General features: G+C 38.5%; 1 protein-coding gene across 3 annotated transcripts in view; it reads right to left on the bottom strand.

Moving 5' to 3' along the window:
- The window catches only part of DISP1 (dispatched RND transporter family member 1), a 91,066-nt gene that overhangs the window by 13,768 nt on the left and 56,766 nt on the right, over positions 1–20,532 (bottom strand). For all 3 annotated transcript variants that reach the window (XM_065631371.1, XM_065631370.1, XM_065631372.1), the window contains exons 2-3: positions 18,093–18,629; positions 2,663–2,692 (exon numbers count right to left, since the gene is read on the bottom strand). In XM_065631371.1, coding sequence (XP_065487443.1) covers positions 2,663–2,692; positions 18,093–18,598 — 536 coding nt within the window. In that variant the 5' untranslated portion in view covers positions 18,599–18,629. The remainder of the gene's footprint in view (positions 1–2,662; positions 2,693–18,092; positions 18,630–20,532) is intronic.

Below are 20,532 nucleotides of genomic sequence, written 5' to 3'. Positions count from 1 at the left end.
TACAGAAATGTCCTGTCCCGTGCCTGGAAAAGAAGGTAACACCCAGCTCCTTGCTCCAGCAATAGCTTCCCAATTTTCTAGCTGTAAAATCACCCGCAGCAAGCAAGCCTATTGCTGACCTTCCACAGCATGTGGAAATAAGTATGGGCTAGCGGTCTAAGCACAGCTTTAGGGAGCAAGGAAGTCCAAAGCTCTACGTATATCTCCATTTCCCACTAGGTAAACGTGGAATAATTCTTGCACTGACACAAGAGGTTAATTAGCAAAAGCCTGAAAAGCAATCTGAAGTGTAAGTTTTTTATTAAAGTGAATCACAAAGGGGCAGCTTGCCAGCAATTGTACGAAGCAGAAGTGAAGGGAAGTAAATGACCTAACAGAATTTTCCTAATTATAGGACTAAATGTTTTCATAAACACCAAGCTGGGTTGACTAGCTATTATAAAAAAGAAGTCATAAAAATTATACCCTAAAGACTTTTTTTTCCTATTAATCACTAGTGCTAGATTTACTGCTTTGATATCTTGTCTCTACACTTCAATTCTCCTAAATTGGTTAAATTCTTCAATCGCTAGCTGTAAAAGAAACTATGTCCTAGGTGAAGTAGTTAACAAGTTAATAAACCACATACAGAAAACAGTAAGTGCTTGTTTACACCTGCAAATTTGTCTTGTTTCTTATACCACATACTGAAATTCAGATAAGCAAAGCTGACCTGGGCTGGAAAACCAAAAAGGACTAACCAAGCTATATTTTATTTGTCTGAGCATCATTTGGTGCTGCTGAGGTCTCTGGCTCCAAGTTGCCTACAGCCAGCCTTGGTCCCAAGCCCCTGGAAGTGGCTAAACAGATGGCAGTTATTTTATTTTTTATCCATTAAAATGCCATAAAAAGAGTTTAGTTACTTTTTATTTTCCCTGTGAAAAGCCGCTGCTGCGACTCAGATTCTGCATAAATGACCATTTGCCTGAAAATGTCCAAGTCCGAGAGGAAAAATGCTTAAATCAATTCCTCAGCCAAGGAATTGCATTCAGAAAGGATGTCCTCAGTGCTAAGCACATCCTTCTACAACAGGGCAACACCTCCTGCTTTTTTGATGCCTAATTAAAGCCATGGTTGTGCAATGAGCTGGACATATAATTACACTGACAGATTATCTTTTTTTTTCCCTCCAAACTACTCAAGCACTGAACGATGACTTCTCGAGAACCATGACACTGACTGAAATATCTTTTTTACCCATTTTACAGCCTGCTTTCAACCTAGTTGCTCTAATAGAATGCTAACGCTACTTTAAGCTGCCCTGTACCATTAATATGCAGATAGTTTTCATTCATTTCTTTCCTCCTGATGTTTTCCACACATTTGAAAAAGGTTGGTTTGTTTTCCATGTTTTAAATAGTTAAAAATCCTTAGGTGCTACAGTAAACAATTAAATCTACATTTATCTCGCCCATTTAGCACCACTAAAAGACAGGTTTCAAGCAATTTGCCCCAAGGTGATCTAAGACCTTAGATGCTTTCTTCAAAAGAAGACAGAAAAAAAGACAGTTTTTACTTTTCCTTCCCATTTTAAGCTACAGTGTAACACGTGGATAGTGTTAAACTTTTCAATTCAGCACCCATATGCAGACATACTCAGGTTAAACCACTACCCCGTCTCATATAGAGACACAGGAACACACCATACACAGTTTCCAGAAAGAGGTCACTATGGGCAACAGATAATTCTGTGACAGAATTGATATTAACAAACAGATATCTGCAAAACAGATATTTAGTGAGCATGCCTGTTCTTTACTGAAAGAAAATCCTAAAGCTGGATCATGTTTTTAATGTATTTCCACTTGAGATGGTTTCTTGTTGCTATTACGGATGCAATAACAGTTTTAGGTAAGTCGCTCTGTTGTTTTCTATGACCCTGCCATTCTTCAGAGCATATATCCAGGCCAAATGTAATGCTCCTGATTGCGTGGGGTTTCTGGTTTTAAGAAGAAAAGATCATTACAATGGAATTTTCTGAACTTTTCTGTCAGGTTGTTTCATCATTATTGACGATACAACCAAATAGCTTCTCAGAATAACCTTTAATCACAAAGGTACTGGGTCACAGAGTTGTTATGCTTGTGCGGATGGTGAAAATACACAGAGAATGCCACAGATCGTAATTGAAAAAATGCCATAAAAATATTTGAAAACAAGGAACATTGAAATCTGCATAGATTTAAAAATTCTGGCCCAGAATTTATGGAGTGACGACTTGTCTCTCCACAAATAGGGCATGTGAGTTTGACCACCTTCTGTGGTCTCTCCCCTTCCTGCCCCCCTGGGATTCACAGATGTGTGATGAGGGACAGTAGAGAGCTTGTCCCTGGCTCTTTCCTTCACTGTTTATTTAGGAACCCATTGTAGATCAATTCTTCTAAACATTGTTTGAACTTGCTGGTGCTATCTGCCTCCACAGTCTCCTGTGGCAGATCAAGAAATTCACTACGTACTGCATAAAGAAATATTTTCTTTTAAAATCTGCTTTAATTTGATTGCCTACTGTTTTCCTTGAACATTCCTTACTCTTGCATTGTGTGGAGAACAACAGCTTTGCCACCACCTCATCTACTGCCTTTATGATTCTGCAAACCTCACATGTGCCAGTATTAGACCTTACCTTTTTGGTAACTTGAAAGGTCTGGCTGGCCTAGAAGGAGAAGAAAAACAAAGTAATTGAAAATTCATTAAGTATACATGCACGTAGCAATTTGCTTAATTCCTCTCATACATGGATAAGCAAAGAAATTATAAAAATCAGTTATTTTAGAATACGAATTATTTTAAAAGGCACATAATCATATTCAATTGAGTCTCCGCAAACAAGTAATTCAGAGAATGATTACAGCTACAAAGACAGCTGCATTTTCAAAAGTGGAATTTTATGCAGCTGATTTTGGGGATTACTATTCCAGAGGCTTTTTCAGTTTTCAACAAGAGACCAAATAAACTAACATGATAAAAATTCAGTAGCATTGAAAATCACGACAAAGTTTGCATGTGATGGGAAAAGACACCCAAAACACCATGTTCTGACATTGCAGTTCACAAACTCTCTTAATTATCCTCCATAATTCCATTAAAAAAAATTATTTTGGCCATAAATTCTGCTTCAACATAATACAGGAAATAGAATGACAAAAGATACCTCTATAAAATAACTTTTCCATGCAAGTTTTTGTTATTTATTAAAAATCTAATATAAACAATATTCCTTTGATGAGGAGATAGGAAACCCAAATGCAAATTATTCTTATCTGCCATTCCTATCATCCCTTTCCTCAGCAGGGAGGATGGAAGAACAAATTAAACTAGCAAAGCTAAACACTGATGCTAAGCCCTCTTTGACTCATCTTCATTCATGGTGTGTCCCAAACAATACAGCAAGCAAATATAACTATGATGGAACATTCCATCAAGAAATATAAATCTAATATATTCATTTCCTTAAGAATATATATACACACACACATATATATAAAAATCTATTTTAACTGTTACAAGAAATAAGAATTGTATAAAAGCAAATTTCTATCAGCTGTAATTTACTGCTGTCTGGAAATGCTAAACCCGACAAAGTATTAATAGCAGAGCTGCTGACTGGGACATGCCTGTAGGTCGTACATAGCAGTAAAAATTGCTCCTAGCAGCCAGAGGAAGCTGGAGGAAAAACAGGAGAAAAGCATAATAACCAATCTGCAGTTGCAGTAACTGAAGGATTAAGGAAATGTACAGACAAGGATTTTCTGTTCAATCCAGCCACAAAAAATTAGGATTAAATTTATGAAAAGTCACCAGCCTTCAGACTGTAGCCCAAGATGCAAAAATCTGACTTTCAGTGGTACTGAACATACTCCATTTCACAACTAATGCCAAAAACTTGTGGTACGACCACAGGAACAACAGACTTGTCAGCAGCTACAAAGTACAGAAACCCAAATAAACTGATTTCTGAAATGATTTTGCAACAGTAAGTTGCCTGAGGCTGCAAAGAAGTTGTGGCATGCTCAGGGGACTTCTCGCCATCCTATCTACAGCCTCAACCACAAAACCAACTTTTCTCAGCTGAGGCTAGACTGGACAACGAGAAAGTAGGTACTGAAGACACTAAACTTGAATCTGAAGTCAGTTGTAACAGGATTCTGTATCAAGAAAAATGCTTAAACAGACAACCCTTTCATGGATTAATTCAGCACCAAGGCAGAGCACAAACTGAATGTATGAAAAAGGAGACAAAGTTACAGTCAGGTTAACAGATCTTCGTAATTGCAGCATTCATTCACCCTTGGTTATATAGCAGAAAGAAATACATCTGCACATATTTAATGTTAATATGGTGATTTAAGCATGTATTTCTAGCTTTTATTTGTAAAGATTTGCATTTGCACATACATTAAGTCACTTAGGAAAGTGAGTCCCCTTTTCGTCTGTGCCATAATGGACCTCACCATGAGCAACAATACTACACAATCACTTGGCACAACCAACAGCCATCCAAGGACAACAACTAGTATAAGCTGTTGTAATTCGCATTGACAGTGATTATATAGAGCAGGGGTGTCAAACTCATTTTCACCGGGGGCCACATCAGGAGTAGTTACATTTATACAGTCCTAAAATTACATTCGGCCCTTTGAAGGCAATCGTGAGGCTGATGTGGCCCCCGGTGAAAATGAGTTTGACACCCCGATGTAAAGGTTTGTATGACCATTCAGGTTTACATTGGCAGATAAAATTGCCTTCCGTATCCTCAGACAATCATTATCATGATCTCCGCGACTCTGTAAAGGGTGAGGTGGTTCATCCAGAGAGCCACGTCCACATGACTACACAATCTTTCACACACAAGAGTTTGCTCAGACAGTGAGAACTGCCACAGAACCAGCTGAGCTCCTCAAAAAGCTGCTGACGCAAACAGTTGTTGGGAAGGACCATTGTTTATTTTATATTGTTCTAAGGACCCCAGGTTGCAGTATAGGTTGGGGAATGACCTATTAGAGAGCAGTGTAGGGGAAAGGGACCTGGGGGTCCTGGTGGACAGCAGGATGACCATGAGCCAGCACTGTGCCCTTGTGGCCAAGAAGGCCAATGGCATCCTGGGGTGTATTAGAAGGGCTGTGGTTAGTAGGACGAGAGAGGTTCTCCTCCCCCTCTACTCTGCCCTGGTGAGACCGCATCTGGAATATTGTGTCCAGTTCTGGGCTCCTCAGTTCAAGAAGGACAGGGAACTGCTGGAGAGAGTCCAGCGCAGGGCAACAAAGATGATGGAGTGGAGCATCTCCCTTATGAGGAAAGGCTGAGGGAGCTGGGGCTCTTTAGCTTGGAGGAGACTGAGGGGTGACCTCATCAATGTTTATAAATATATAAAGGGTGGGTGTCACGAGGATGGAGCCAGGCTCTTCTCGGTGACAACCAACAGTGAGACAAGGGGTAATGGGTTCAAGCTGGAACATAAGAGGCTACACTTAAATTTGAGAAGAAACTTCTTCTCAGTGAGGGTGACGCAACACTGGAACAGGCTGCCCAGGGAGGTTGTGGATTCTCCTTCTCTGGAGACATTCAAACCCGCCTGGACACCTTCCTGTGTAACCTCATCTGGGTGTTCCTGCTCCGGCGGGGGGATTGGACTGGATGATCTTTTGAGGTCCCTTCCAATCCCTGACATTCTGTGATTCTGTGTGACAATGCAGGCACATTCTCGATGTAGCTGCTTCTATGGTTCCCCCTTTCCACAGCTCTCCCAGCCCCTTTTGCAAGCAAAATCTTAGTAGGTGTACACATTTTATACCTCTTCAAACTTTACACTTTCATTTATGTCTCCATAATCATATATCAAAACAGATTTTCTTAACAGAATGTAAAATTTGTTTAGATAGAACTTTCAAAAATTAACTGAGGCTAATTTCGTTTACACAAGAGGTAAAAATACACGACCCTTCCTCATCCGTCCTCTTTCCCATCAAAACCAAACTACATTTCCCTCTGTTTCCTCCACCTGCAAAACATATTCAGTTCTGAACAAATGATGATGATTAAGTTCTTCAAAGTTAGGGAGGGTTAAAGGTCACACCTGCTATCAAACTGTTTTGTTTCGAAAAGCATGCATTAAAAAAACCTGTGTGCACCCCGGTGAATTCCAGCAGTGTAACCAATCCCTTGCAGCTGTTGTGATGACTCTATTATGTCAGTCAATAGGAAAAGCTATCCCTGAAAACTATGCCCAAAAAATCCTTTAGTTATGCTCTAAAACACAGAAATGCATGGCAAAACCAGATCTTTCCCACTTAATTAACACTGCTGTGTCTAATTTTTGAAGTATTATACTTCCATGTAGCCAATTTAAATAATGCCACTAACCTCCAAAAAAAATCTAGACAGCAAAAAAACCCACCAAAACCAAACCTCATCAGTTTTCATGAGAAATAAATGGTGAATTCCATAATTGTGCTGGGACAAAAGCCAAGCTGATCTGTGTATTAAATTACCTCTGTACTTTGTTCACACAAGTTTGGTAGCGGAAAGCGACAATCACAGTTGTTTGTGACGGGGCTAGCACAACCGAGTTATTGCAGAAATTACAGTCACTGATTCAAATCTAATACGTGCTATGCCAAGGGGGGAGCAGGGGGAAGAAAAATACAGTCTCTGTTCTATCACCAGTTACTGCAAGTCTCAGCCCCTGTTCGACAGATGCTTCGCTTCATCCTGTCCTTTCCTAATGGCGAGTTTAAACTGAGCATCATACAATTAGGAATCGCATAAAGAAAAGGTAAATAGATTGGTTAAAAACCCCACACATTTCTCAACATGAAATGTATTTGGTTGACCAGTGGCCTTCTGTGCAACATGGTTAAAAGGAGGAATGGTATTTTTAAAAAGCATTGCTATAATATCCAAAAGTTTACTGTAACAAGAACATCAGGAGTACAGATCAGAGCACTGGTTTGGACTGGACCACTACAGCTCTAATATTCATTTGTCTAGCATTGAACCGCACCATTTCTACCAATATTTTAAACAGTGAGGTAATAGAAAACATCAACGTTCCTGCCTACATTGATAGTAACTTTAAAAAAAGAAGTTAAAAAGTGTCAATACATCCCAAAATGTACTTTTGTATTAACTGATCCAAACAATGCCTTGCTAAAACATTTTGAATTCCTGTTATGTGCCTGGATATTTCCCTGGCTGAACATCTGACTTCTGAGTTATTTCATGACACTTTGCATGCAACTAATTTCTATTTCAGTGTGCAGAGACAGGAGGCTCAGATCTAGAAGGGCTTTTCCGCTTTGCGTCTGGGGCTACCAGCCCCGGCACAGGGCAGCCCAGAGGTGCTGCCAGGGATGTCATTGACAGAAACTTGACAGATTAGGACAAGTCAAATTTTCTAAACAGTCATTCAGAGAAAACTAACTGGACAGGTGGCTGGTCTCCTTCATTTCGACACTGAGCTGCACAAAATTTTGAAAATAAATCACAGAATCACAGACTGGTTGGAGTTGGAAGGGACCTCTGGAGATCATTCAGTTCAACCCACCTGCTAAAGCAGGTTCACTCAGAGCAGATCACACAGGAATGTGTCCAGGTGGGTTTGAATGTCTCCAGAGAAGACGACTCCACAGCCTCTCTGGGCAGCCTGTTCCAGGGCTCTGGCACCCTCACAGGAAAGAAGTTTCTCCTCATATTCAGATGGAACCTCCTGTGCTTCAGTCTGTGCCTGTTGCCCCTCATCCTCTCGTTGTGCACCACTGAAGAGAGTCTGGTCCCATCCTCGACACCCTTATAGCTTACAGCTATTTATCATAAAGTAGTAGCAGTTACAGGGCTGTAAATGATCACTAATAATACTGCAGAAAAGAGCAGCAGAAGCAATCGTGACAAAGGCTCCAGCAGAATGCGATCCAGAGTCCATGAAAATTGTGGATGTTGCAGTAGATCTGTAACACTGCTGAGTTCTGGCAGCATGGACAAACACCAACTGTTTCACAGAATCTTAATTCTTCTTTCTTCATGCAGGTATTCATAAAAAGGATGTATTCTTTCTCTTGATACAAATAACATCACATCCATATAAACACATAACATATTTGTTACGTAATGTACCCTTTAGGACACAAACTACCTTATTTCTGAAGCACCTCATATACCACAGGTGTCTAAACATAGCGATACCAAAAAAATAATCATTAAAAAGCCAATAGCAGAAAAACTAGTTTTGCCCTCTTGCCTTTCACTTAAAGATCCACTTGAGTCAAAAATGTTGTTACAAGAAATAGCTGTGCTTACTGGGGGGGGGGGGGGGGGCGGAAAAAAATCAATATAAAGACTCCCCTGTCCAAGGATTATGAGGTGTTTAACCTCAATGCTTGACTTTGCCAGAGGGAAGCTATTCCCTTTGTTAATAGATCTGGTTACAAGAAGCGATAAAACATAGCTTTTTGTCATTATTACACTCAAGGATAAGCTAAATCCCTGCAGGATAGAATGAGATATGCATCATATTGTACACCTTCCATCAGAACATACAATACAAACTATATCCCGTCAGAGGAAGAAAATCCTCATGTTTTCAGAATGTCATTGACCCATGAGAACAATTTGAATTGCTCTTAAATATCAAGCTAGCTTTTGCTGCTATATCAGGTATAACACCTACGTGCTTTATCATTTTAACAATCACTCAAAACCAAATCCAACAGATTAAGTTGCCAAAAAGCTTTTTACCAGCCTCTCAATTTAATTTTTAGCTATGATGTGTAGAGTTTTCTTTGATACTAATCATGAACTCTCTCAAGATGTGTTTTAAACAGGCAGTGTTTATTGTATTTGTCTGCACTTAGCTTTACTTATTTACACCTATACAGGCAGAACAGCACAACTCGAAGCAAAAGGATGCCTTAAAGATGACAGAGAATTCAGTTTTCTGAAAAGTTGCTTTTTTTAAGGTTTTATTGAAAACAAGAAAAATGCAAAGACTTTTATTGTTGTCTCCCACATAAAATGTCACGGAACAATCCAAAATGGTTTTATGTCTAGATTATCAGGATGATCTGAAACTAACTGCTACTTCACTCAATTTTTCTTGCATTCTTCTTTCCCTAAACTTTTCTCCAATGAGCGTAGCCACTTTTAAACACAGTTCTCAAACTGTCAATAAGAAAATTGCCAGCAAACATACTTAGACTGGATTGTCCTAGCTTTAAATGGCAAAGTTTATACATAATTTAAAGTATATTCTTCTTCAAAAGGTTTAATTAAAGCTATATATATATATTCCTTTAACTTCTAAAGCACTAAGGGCAGCACCACATATAATACTGTTTGGCAAGTTAAACAAAAGTTCTGAACTATTCAAGACAATAAAAAAGGCTTAGTAAAATACCACCATGAATCATTATTTGAAAAGAAGCCAACAGCTAATTTGGAGCAGACTAATATTATTTCAAGAACCTTCACAAGTCTAAAACCATTAGTCTTTTTTCTTCAGTAATTACAGTGAAATTAATAGATATGTTCTGGGATTTAAATGATTACTAGAGTAGTTTCAGCATTTTTACTGGCAAAAAGTTCCTTCCTTAGAAATATTTTATTTCAAAGCTGTTTTTATTACACTTCCCAGTTGAGTGGAGCAACACAAGGTCATGGCCACATCTTGTATTTCCCTGACAGACAGGAAATTAATGTGACCCAAGAAATCACAACATACACGCAAGAAAAACTCCATCCCATGATACCAGAGAGAATGAAAGAGATGTACCAGAGCACCTATTTTTAATCAAAGTATTTCTCTACATAGGCTGAAATCCATGTTCGCATAGGCATCAATGACTGACGTTAAGCATATGTAAGTTTGACTCTGGAGTAGGGAGACTTCAGACTGTCATATATCGCACTTCAACTGGTACACGCTTCAGTCTTCCTTCCTGTGCAGATGTAAGAAATTGGGAACGTAAGTCACTGGGGGATTCATTTTTGCTCTCAGAAAACCTCCTTTGACCAAAGAGCTTTTTTGAAGACAGGCTACAAGCCCACGCAATTTTTTTCAGAATTACTAGACCAACTATAGGGACAAATGCTAGTTTTTATCTTTCTACATTTTTCATCTCTTGCAGCAAATGAAAATACTGTTACTTAAGCAATTTTTTTTCTCAATTTAGCAAACTATTTCACTTCAAACATATATTACAGTGTTGAGCTGCTGTTCCAGTGTCTGAATTTAGCCATATAGAATGTCATAATTTTTAAATGTTATAAGCCAAGTTTACATTCAACGTAAGAGATTTAAAAGGATTTAGTAAGTAATTACACAAAGCAGGCTCTTTAGCTTATGCTGACACAGATGAAAAACTGTATATTTGTTTCGTTTGCTCAGTAAGGAGCAAGATAAAAAGAGAATATTTACTGAACATTTAAAGGTTTTCAGTACTGCAGCTAAGGCACCAAAAAACCACTGCAAGATTAAGCAGACTGTAAACCAGATTTAATATAATCAAAACTGTTCAGCAAGAAGTTAGCAAAAGTTCATCCACTTGACTGAATGAACTAAACATCCTAAAAAAGGGAAACGCAACACAAGAATTTTGCAGAAAGCTCTCTCATTAACATCACAGAAAACACTGGAAAAGTGAGAGAAATTATGCATGTAAGCTTTTCTAGTCCTGTAAATGCATCTATTTATGATTTCTTTAAAAAAAAAAAAAAAATAATTTCCAAGTAGAGGGGCCAGGCTTTCTGAATTATGATCAAGATTTCTACCTGTAACTTCCCTTCCCTGTACTGATCTGTTAGAAGTACCATCTCATTTCTGTTTTGCGTTGATAGTCAAGGCTTCAAGAGATTTCTTTATTCAGCAGATATCCTGGGCAGATGTCTCATAGCAATGTTAGTACAGCAAAAATAATACAGAGGGCACCTGTGCAATTTGGCATTTCCCTTTTGCATTGCATTTGTTTGGGGGTTTATTTGTTTGGGGTTTTTTTATTGGGGTTTGTTTTTTGTTTGTTTTGTTTTACTCTTCAAGCACCACTGTCTACTTAAAAGCATGCACATCAACTATTACTTATTAGAGGATTAAGACAACATTGAAATATCAGAGAGGACTGAAAAGTGATTTGGGAAGGAACTAGAGACAAAGAGAATTAAGGCAACTTACAACGAGTTTTCCAAAGTCAATGTTCCTCATTCTGCACTTTCCCCATATCATAAGGAAGACTGAAAACTTTTCAGAAGTAGGAATGCCCAAATCTCTCAAATCCAATCTAAGAGCGCTGAAAATCAGGTTACTGGCCACATTTAGTTTAGACTTTTGCTCTTTGTTGTCTAGTGTTGCCTTGTTTCACATTTGAAACTTATCACAACCTACTACTAAATTAAGTAAAAGTGCATGAGAAAAACTATACACGGTCAAAGCATTCCAACAAAATGCCATTGTTTTGGATATTCTGCCATGTGTTTTTTTTCTAAATACCCGTACATAAATGCTCAGTTTAAGTCATCTCAAAACACACAACAATTAGTCCTTTTCAAGAATGAACAAAGCTGATGCTGAGTTTTCCGGTCAATTTAGCACAAAAGGATGGACCTATGTTCTTTACCATTTCCCTCAAGTTATCAGCTTCAAGTGTTCTGAAGACTGCAGTTCAAAGGCCCAGCAGATTGCTGGTTAAGTACTAGTTCTTTGTTGTTCAAGGAAAGGTGAGGGATACAAGGCATAGGAAATTCATCTTCAAGCACACATGGAACCTGGAGTTTGTAACTGGCAGAGACTAAAGGTCAAAATACGGCCAGGCTGGTACCCGGCTGTGCTCAGACCAGAGCAGGAACCTTCCACATCTCTTTTTCCTACTGCAAAAACGCTTGCCTCAAAGTAATCTGAAGTCTAGGCAAATACTAATTAGCTTAATTAGTACAATTAAAAGCCTGCAAACATCCCTTGGACTGCCTAACAAATGAAATTATGTATTTTTTCAACTTCACTTAATATTTTTCTAGGCGTGCTATTTTTAATTTGGTCAGCCACTGAATTATAAATAACATTTTTTATTTGTATTCCGGTCTGTGTCAGCCCTTTGCTTTCAGCTCTGTGCAAGACTAACAAAGTGCAGCATGTTGTTTGCATAGCTGACAATGCACAACAATTATCACAGGAAAAGTAAATGAATTCATATAACCAGAATAAATCTCTTTGGTATCACACTCGGGGACAATGTCAGACTAAAAGTAAAAATGAATAAAATGGGCAAGCACAGCTCAAATTATTGTCTGCCATGACAAATTATTTCAGAGAAAAAAGAACCACTTGATTTGTTTGGTCCCAGGGAGAGCTTTTCCTCCACACGTACACAACGGAATCCCACATTTGGACTCAGACTGAGAAGGATGCACGAGGCTGCTACTCATTCCCTCTCCTTTCCTCAGCTGCATTAAAATCCCAAGTATGGAACCGGGCCGCTAGTGCTGTGATGTGAAAGGGAGCATCTAGTCTGCTGCTCCCATGTGCCTCCAGCCTCTTTATTATGGGAAACCATTGGGTAAAGAATTCATATTTTAGCATGGAATAAATGGCTTAAATGAGAACAGCACCAGAATTCGTAAAGTTTCCATACAAATTACCAGCATTCAGGAACTCCTGATCTACAGCACAAATCAAGGTATTCTCGACATCCTGAACACTGAATGAAGTGGCAGTAACAGCTGCTTTTTAGTTGCTCAAAGTTGATAAAAAGGTTCAGGAACAAGCTTCAAAAATCTGACCTAAATGATTTTTTTTTAAAGATATCTATTTTTAATCTTCCTAGGGGGACTAAGTCTTTTATTAACCTATAACACAATATAATCATATGTATTATACAAAAGACATCAGTGCACATTTCATATAAAAAGTGAAAACAAAAGAATCTTTTAATGAATTAAATACAGCAGAAGCTAACAATCTTCAAACTGGAAAATATTTAGATAGGTGGAAAAATACTTTGTTTAAAAAACTCCACGTAGGAGTTCTGGTGAACAGTTAATGTTGCTGAAATGAGAATACTTCAAAATATTTTATACACATGTATACATATAATCAGCTCTACAAGCCACGTAGAACGTACTAGATAACAATTATCCTGTTCCTGGAATCAAGCAGAGAGCTGTTTCATAACAAAGTCTTGTTATTAAGATTGGTATTTGGCAAACATTCCCTTGCTTTCTGAAAAAACAAGAGCTTTTTATTTCTTTCTGGATCTAATCTTTATGCCAAGTAACTAGAAGGAAAATATAAAATGGGTAAGAGGCAGCTATAATGTTCTATCCTCACTTCACAGCTTTTTCATTTTTATAGATCTCCTTTTTAAAGTATTAATTAATAAGTGGAAGTATTGAAGTATATCTGCAACACTGTTTAAACAGTGTGTGGCACAGAACTCTGAGAGAGAGCAGAACCCAGAATCCCACTACAGTCACATAAATCTGCAATGCCAAAACGGTTCAAACGCAGCCTTAAATCTAACTGGAAGGAAGATGCACAATAAGTCCAAAGATATTAACACTTTATCAGCTTCCTGACTCTGGAATACTACGTTTTTCACCTTGCTTAGAATATAAATTGGTCTCAATAAGCAAAAAATTTGAATCCAGCAAGTTGAACTAACTAAGCTTTAGGAGCTAAAACCTCCAAACAAGGCTGGTGGGGAATGAGGAACAATTTACATGTACCTTGGAGTCTTTAATTTTAGGCAAGCTAATGATTCTGTGAGGCTTTAAACTGATTTTCACATTTTATCTTGAGATGACTGCACGATCGTGGAGAGATCATCCCATGTGTCCTGTTACTGTGTTTTTATCAGAGATAATTCAGATGCTTTTCAGAGAAGTTCTCTTATCTGCTTCAGCCAAAAGCATTAGCAGTATAGTCTTCAAATGTAAATAATGGTAGGTGATACAGAGCAGGTCTCCCCTCAGCAAAGAGTACTTGTATGGATTTATTGGTCTGATGTTGCAGAAGTGCAAGCACTGCACACACCAGCAGTTTGGAGCAATTTTCTTAGCAGTACCATCGCTGCTTCTGCAGCTCCCTGACCTCTTCTCCCCTACCTTTTGTCTTCAAGTCTACATTTTCTAAACTGTATCACCAATGAGAGATTCCAAAAGAGTTGGCATCAGGATTAGCAAGGATACAGGTAGCTTTCAACTGGTTTTCCCATTAAAAAGTTAATATACAAGTCTGAGAGAAGCAATTCAGTTTGGTAGCAGAGACCACAGTCATACACAGCACTGTTACCCCATGCTTTCCACAACCCTGAGACCACTTACTGAATGGTTTCTGCATATTCTTCCTCTTTTACTCCTATTTACATGCATACACTCCCATATAAAGAATAGATTTTGAAAAATACCAGGAATGATTTTAAGAGTTTTCTGGTTTTACATTTCTTTACTGTATAGATCTGTCAGAATATGTAACCCTTCATTATTTATTTTATCCTCCTTTCATCCCACTAAACATTCTGCTGGGCCACATACTTTTACACTTCCCTAGTGACTCCTAACTTGGTGCTTCCAGTTGTCAAGCATCAGTCTTCACGCTTCTTCCGCTTCTTCAGATTAACAGATTTACTTGGTGGTTCTTCCTTGTTTCCACTGACTACTTGGTGAAGGTTACTGATGATTACAGAAGCAGATGGCAGCAAAGGACGGGCAGTAACTACCCACCCCCAGTGGCTCTGGGCCCCACGGGTTTCTCGAGATACATAAGTGCCTTCAGACAAAAAGGGTTACCTTCAACATGAGCCCTCCAAAGGGCCAGGGTGGAAAAAACCTTCCAATAGTACCTGAAAAGAAGAACTAATCAATCATACCATGCTCCAAACAGGTAAACTTAGAAACCGTTTGTCAGAAAGCAAATCAAATCCCGAGACAATTGCATTCTGATATGGGGAGATGACTGGAAATTCCCAAGGAGTGTTCGTGAGGTCGAGAGGATACATCCACTAAAAGAGGTTATGAACATGTTTGAATGAATTACATAATCAATATGTGCACAAAATAACAAAAACTTTGCTAAGATCTTCCAGCCTCAGAAAAACATAATCAGAATCACTACGACCAACAGCTGACCTATTTTACCCAATTTTACAACATAAATTTTTGCCACAATCACGTTGTAAACCACCAACCACTCAAAATATTTTATGTTACAAGCCTTTTCACCAATCTAAAAAAAAAATTTCCAGTTGCCCAGACATTCAAGTTATGGTGTATAGATTAAATTTCCATGTAATTTAGTTTAAACTTCAAAGCTGAATGTGCTACAAAATTCCAGATCCAACCAGCTTTAAGAGGACAGGACAAGTGTGGCATTATTTCAATCTGTCTTCTTTATACACTCCAATCTGCAATGATATACCAGAGCCACATTCCTTTAATATTAGGTCACTGACAAATGTTAAGCCTTGGGCTTCAAAACCTGACAAAACCTGTCATGCTGAAACAATTGGTTACCTGCCCAGAGCTGTAAGCATTAGCAATACAGTTTACAAAGTGTTCACCCACCTCTATCTAATCACGTTTTCCCCCCTTAAACTTAAAACTCTAAAAGTATTTTAACACAATTTTTAAAAATATGAAGAACTAAAAAGAGAGCTAGTTTGGATATACACTGAATTTAATTAATGTCTTGTATGAGAACTTGCATTTTAAATAACCCTGTTAAAACATGCACGTTACAAAGCTGGATGATTTCCAATTAGCCTTGTACAAAAAATATCTGGAGAAGAGGCTGTTGTGCAGATTACAGGCTCAAAATATAACTAGAGTGCGGAACAAAGATCACATAAAAATATCACATACCTAAGTGTTACTCTTCCGTGTATAGAAAGTTATCTGAACATGTAAAAAATGAATACACATTTATCACCAATTCTCTTTAGCACTGCAAAGTAACTACAAATCAGACAGTTCAGTTCTTCCTGGGCATGTATCCACCCAGCTGCAAGGCTGCATCCAGTTGTTCCCTGTTTTTACCAGGTATAGACTATAACATTTTGAACAGATCTATAGAATATTCAGAGAAAATAAGTCCTTGGTTCCATGCTAATAACACAAATGATACAGTCAGATGTATGCACTGGCCATTAACACAGTCACAGCCAGTTTAAGGAGTTAAAGCACGTTACAATTACTCCAGCTTCCCCAGCACAGCATGGGACCAAAATCCTATTTACCACATGTTTAGAGCTAAAAGAACAGGTAACAGCAGCCAGAAGCTGGGTGACTTTTACAAGATGGACTCATATGACTTGCCGACCTACAAGACATACTGCAAGTACGTTCTCGCTGAGAAAATTCAGTTGCCTTTGCTAGAAGGAAGTCCAGAAATGAAACAGTAACCACTTAATAGGGACAAATGGAGTGCTAATGCATATAGTTGAGTTAATAAGTACAGACGCTTTAAAGGTCAGATTGTATCCTTGACTGCTAAAAGACAAACATTTACCATAAATCATTATTTATAATTTATGTACACCATAGTGAGGAAGTGTAAAACAAAAAAAAAAAAGCATCTCGACTCAAGATCCCAATCAGAGCAGTTCAAACAAAGTCTTCATATTTGTGAAGTGCTATGGAAAACATTATTTTACCATATCTGGAAGAACTTTTCACTGTTTTTTTTCTAGGCTAAGAACAGAAACAGAGATTATGGATCACATTTGTTCCCTTCCTCAAGGCTATGGAATACAGATGAAGTTTAACAGTGCTCCTACACAGGGAGAAAAACAGTGAAATTAGTGCCCCCATTTTGACAGTTTGAAAATTATGACTGACCGATTCTGTAAGGGCTCAAACTCCTGCATACCTTTGCATATAAAATTATAGAAAAGTTTTCATCTTTACTTAACATTTAAACAAGTATGGGGTGGAAAAAACATGTCTGATTGTAAGCAGTTTCAAGAACTAAGATTTTTTTCCATTTGTAAAAGTAATACCTGGCAGAGGAAACCAAATTTTTACTTTGTATTATTAACCTTATTTTCGTCTGCTTTCACCTTAAGAAAAAAAGTTTTATTCACTGTGTCTTTTTCCACATTACATGTTTATCCCAGTCTGATATTCTCAGAAGTTTAAAATTAGTTCATACATTTCATCACGACAAAATCGTAATAACTGACTGAGAAATACTTGTAGCTCCAAGTTTTCGAGCAAGGATGCAGATGTTGGACGACAGGGAGAAGTGTAGCTTTTTATTACTCCAGTAAAAATTCATCCAGTTTGGCTCAGCTGCAACTCTGAAATAAATAACCTTGCATAAAAGCTTAGAAGTGTCTTACTGCAAAGGGACATTTGACTTTTAGAAATTGCCTCTTGGACTGACTGATCTTGCCCAGGACCAGCAGGCTGTAGAAGATTTTCCTTGTGATTGTTGCTCCTTGTAGTTGGGACTACTGTCACTGAACTCCAAAGGTAACTGATAAAAAGAGACAAGTTCATATGAAGTGGAGGACAGAAAGGACTAAAACCTGGAACTATCTAAAATTTCTCAATCTGAGCACAGCCTTGAAGTTTAGCAGACACATATGCTGAAAAGGGGGCATCTCACTGAACCAGCTGACCTGAGAAAGAAATCCACTCAGTACACTTCTGAATACAATTGTTTAAAGTACTTTTCAACGCATCTTTTTGAGGAAATATGGGGTTTGATTAGACTATGCAGACATACCAGTTTTTTCAGTGTTTGTTTCACACAATATAGGTGTACACTGTGTCTTGTAAAAGAGTTAATGAGCTTCTAAACAATCCCCAAGAAGAAGAAAAAACAGCCTTTTTTTTTCACCTGAAAGAACTAATTCACTACAGGAATATTCATGTAGCCCAGCAAAATGAGTTTCCTGACTTGGTTTCTTCTGAAAAACAGTAAGTTGGTAATGTACCAAACACTAACTTGCAAAAACACTGGGGAAGAAATTTGGTTCATCTTCCTTAGAGATCTTCTGCTTTTGTAAGAAAATGACAGAATTATGGAAAAGGTTACCCATATAAAAACCTATCAAACAATGCAATCCACTTACCTTATCCTGGCTACATGTTGCTGCACAGGCTGATGCTGAAAATGGTCAGGCCACTGATGGTGAAGGCAGAAGGATGGGGAGGGCTGAAGACAGCAGGCAGGCTGATATACGGGGGTGTGTTTTTGGCAAAGAGAAGCTGAATATTCAGTATGTGGCTGCATGCAGCACGAAGTCATAGGGGATGGTGCTGAGCTGCCAACCACTGAAGGACATTCCTGCTTGTTATTATGGCTACTTAAAGAATGATGGTATGGACAAGGGTGGCAGCATTGCGATAACATCTGCTGAGTTCTTTGGTTGTCTAAAGGCAGAAAAGATGGTTTGATTGTACCATTGAGTTGCAGGCAGCCATTGGGACTCGCTTTCGTTCTTAGTGTTTCCTTGGATGGGAGCTGCTGGACTGCGACATCTCCGTCATTAGCTGCAACGATACCTGGGCCGGTAGCATCTGACAAGATGCTGCCATTGCTCAGAGCCACAGAGTCATTGACGTTGCTCATAGCCATGCTCCAAGTTCTCGATAGATCTGTGATGTTCCTGAAGAAACAAACAGAGCAAAGTTTACAGAGCTGCAGTGTTTCCAGATGCTCAGAAGTAAGTTTAGATTAAAATGAATACAGCTCCTCTCTCGTCTTCATCTTTCACAACACAGAGAAATAAAAGGAGTCACACGCCACTGCCAGGAGTGTTTTGAAGGAATTCCATTTGTTCAACAAAAGGTTAAGAGTGAAGTTATGTAAATGCTTGGTGACCAAACCAAAATATAAGTAAAATGAATAAACATTTGACACTCTCTGGGGCACATCTACAAACAATGGTTCAGATTCACCAGAACAAGATCATTTTGCACAAGATTAAGTAATAGCCACTAATTATGAAAATGGATTCTGGCACACACAATGCAACCATCCACACCTTGCACTGCAATTTGCCTGTGTGCTTTGAAAGCAAGCACGTAACATGACAATATAGTAGAGATTGTTTAATAATCGTTAATGTACTGGATTCAGTAACCTCCTTTCTTATGTCCAATTTCTACTGAAAATGAGGCATATTGGTATTTTTTAAGAAATTATTTTAGAATGTTTTATTTAAGTAAATCAAGACACTTCAGCAAATGCGTCAGAATTTCTGGATTGTAGACTAGGTCTTCAGCAGACGCTCAAAATGAACTGTTACAAAATATTAAAAAGATAGAATACAACCACAAGTTTTTCCCAAGCTTAAAAAAAATAATTCCAAGACTCAATTACTGCTGATTGAGAAGCTCAGGCTTCTGAGTGGCATATATTCCAAAGGCAGCAAAGAAATACCCTGTGCCATAAATAAAGGAAGACTTTCTTCTAAAGTCTTGTCTTTTTCAAGCAAAATATAAATAAGTGAAAACTATTAACACTGGAAAGGTGACTGAGAAGCTTGGCTCAAAATCAAAACTCATCTGAGGTGCTTGCAGCAGCCAGTTTCCCCCATGTTAACTATAATTGTGCTTTAATAAGATTTGAAAATAAGCTGGAGATGATTATTTTGATAAATAACATGAAAGGTCAAATATCACCCTTAGATAAGAATGCTTCCCAAGTTACACAGTGGGGGCAGGGAGGAGGAGAAAGAGGAAGAAAGAACACTAATTATGTACTATTTAGAAGAATAAATCAACACTTGCTTAAAAAACAGACCCTGCTTTGGCTAACCTAATGTTACCTTTTTAATACTGAACTTCAGCAACAACATTCCCGGTCCAAATTTCAAGGCTTGCATTACAGACACTGAACTTTGCAGAAAGACACAACATACAGATTAAGAGAGATAAGTGAGGAAGTTTCTAACTCGTTTTCTTCCCCGATAGCTTTGCTGAGTGCTCAGAGAGCTAAGCCTGCCCAGCCAGCTGAGCTATTTAATTGCCTGAATGCTAATTCTGAGCAGAAAGTGCTTTGCCGAGTGGAATGCTACCCCCGGCAGCCCCCCCGCACAGCATCTCCCCTAGACATAGCTAAATCCTTCACTTCTGAAACAAAAATTAATCCTCTGCTATTTGTTCTAGATCATGTGCAGAGCCAGATGCCCTGAGAAGTCACTTTCGTTTAGATAACCACTCAGAACAGGAGAATATGCTGCTTGACAAGCATATTTTTTTCCAGCCTCCAATTCCACACATTCCTGCCGGGTACCCCCTCCCCTGGCCCAGGCAAGTCAAGCCCATGGAGAACTTTCTGCTGAGCAGAGAGTAAATTCAAGTGGCTAGTTAAACTTTGTTTCAGTCTGAAGAGACACATTAGCAATGTGAAACACCGCTGGGTTGGAACAGATGCTGTTAAATTTCTAAGTTAGTTCAACACATCCACAGCATGTGGATCCAAGTTAGAGTTCTGCAGACTACCATTATGACTGAAAGTAAGGTAAAGAAACACCGTAAATATCCAGCCCTTCAAGAAGACAGATG

The sequence above is a fragment of the Caloenas nicobarica genome, chromosome 3, assembly GCF_036013445.1.
Source record: "Caloenas nicobarica isolate bCalNic1 chromosome 3, bCalNic1.hap1, whole genome shotgun sequence".
NCBI classification, from domain to species: domain Eukaryota; kingdom Metazoa; phylum Chordata; class Aves; order Columbiformes; family Columbidae; genus Caloenas; species Caloenas nicobarica.
The sequence above is the reverse complement of the archived record's forward strand: the minus strand, read 5'-3'. Positions and strand labels throughout refer to the sequence as shown.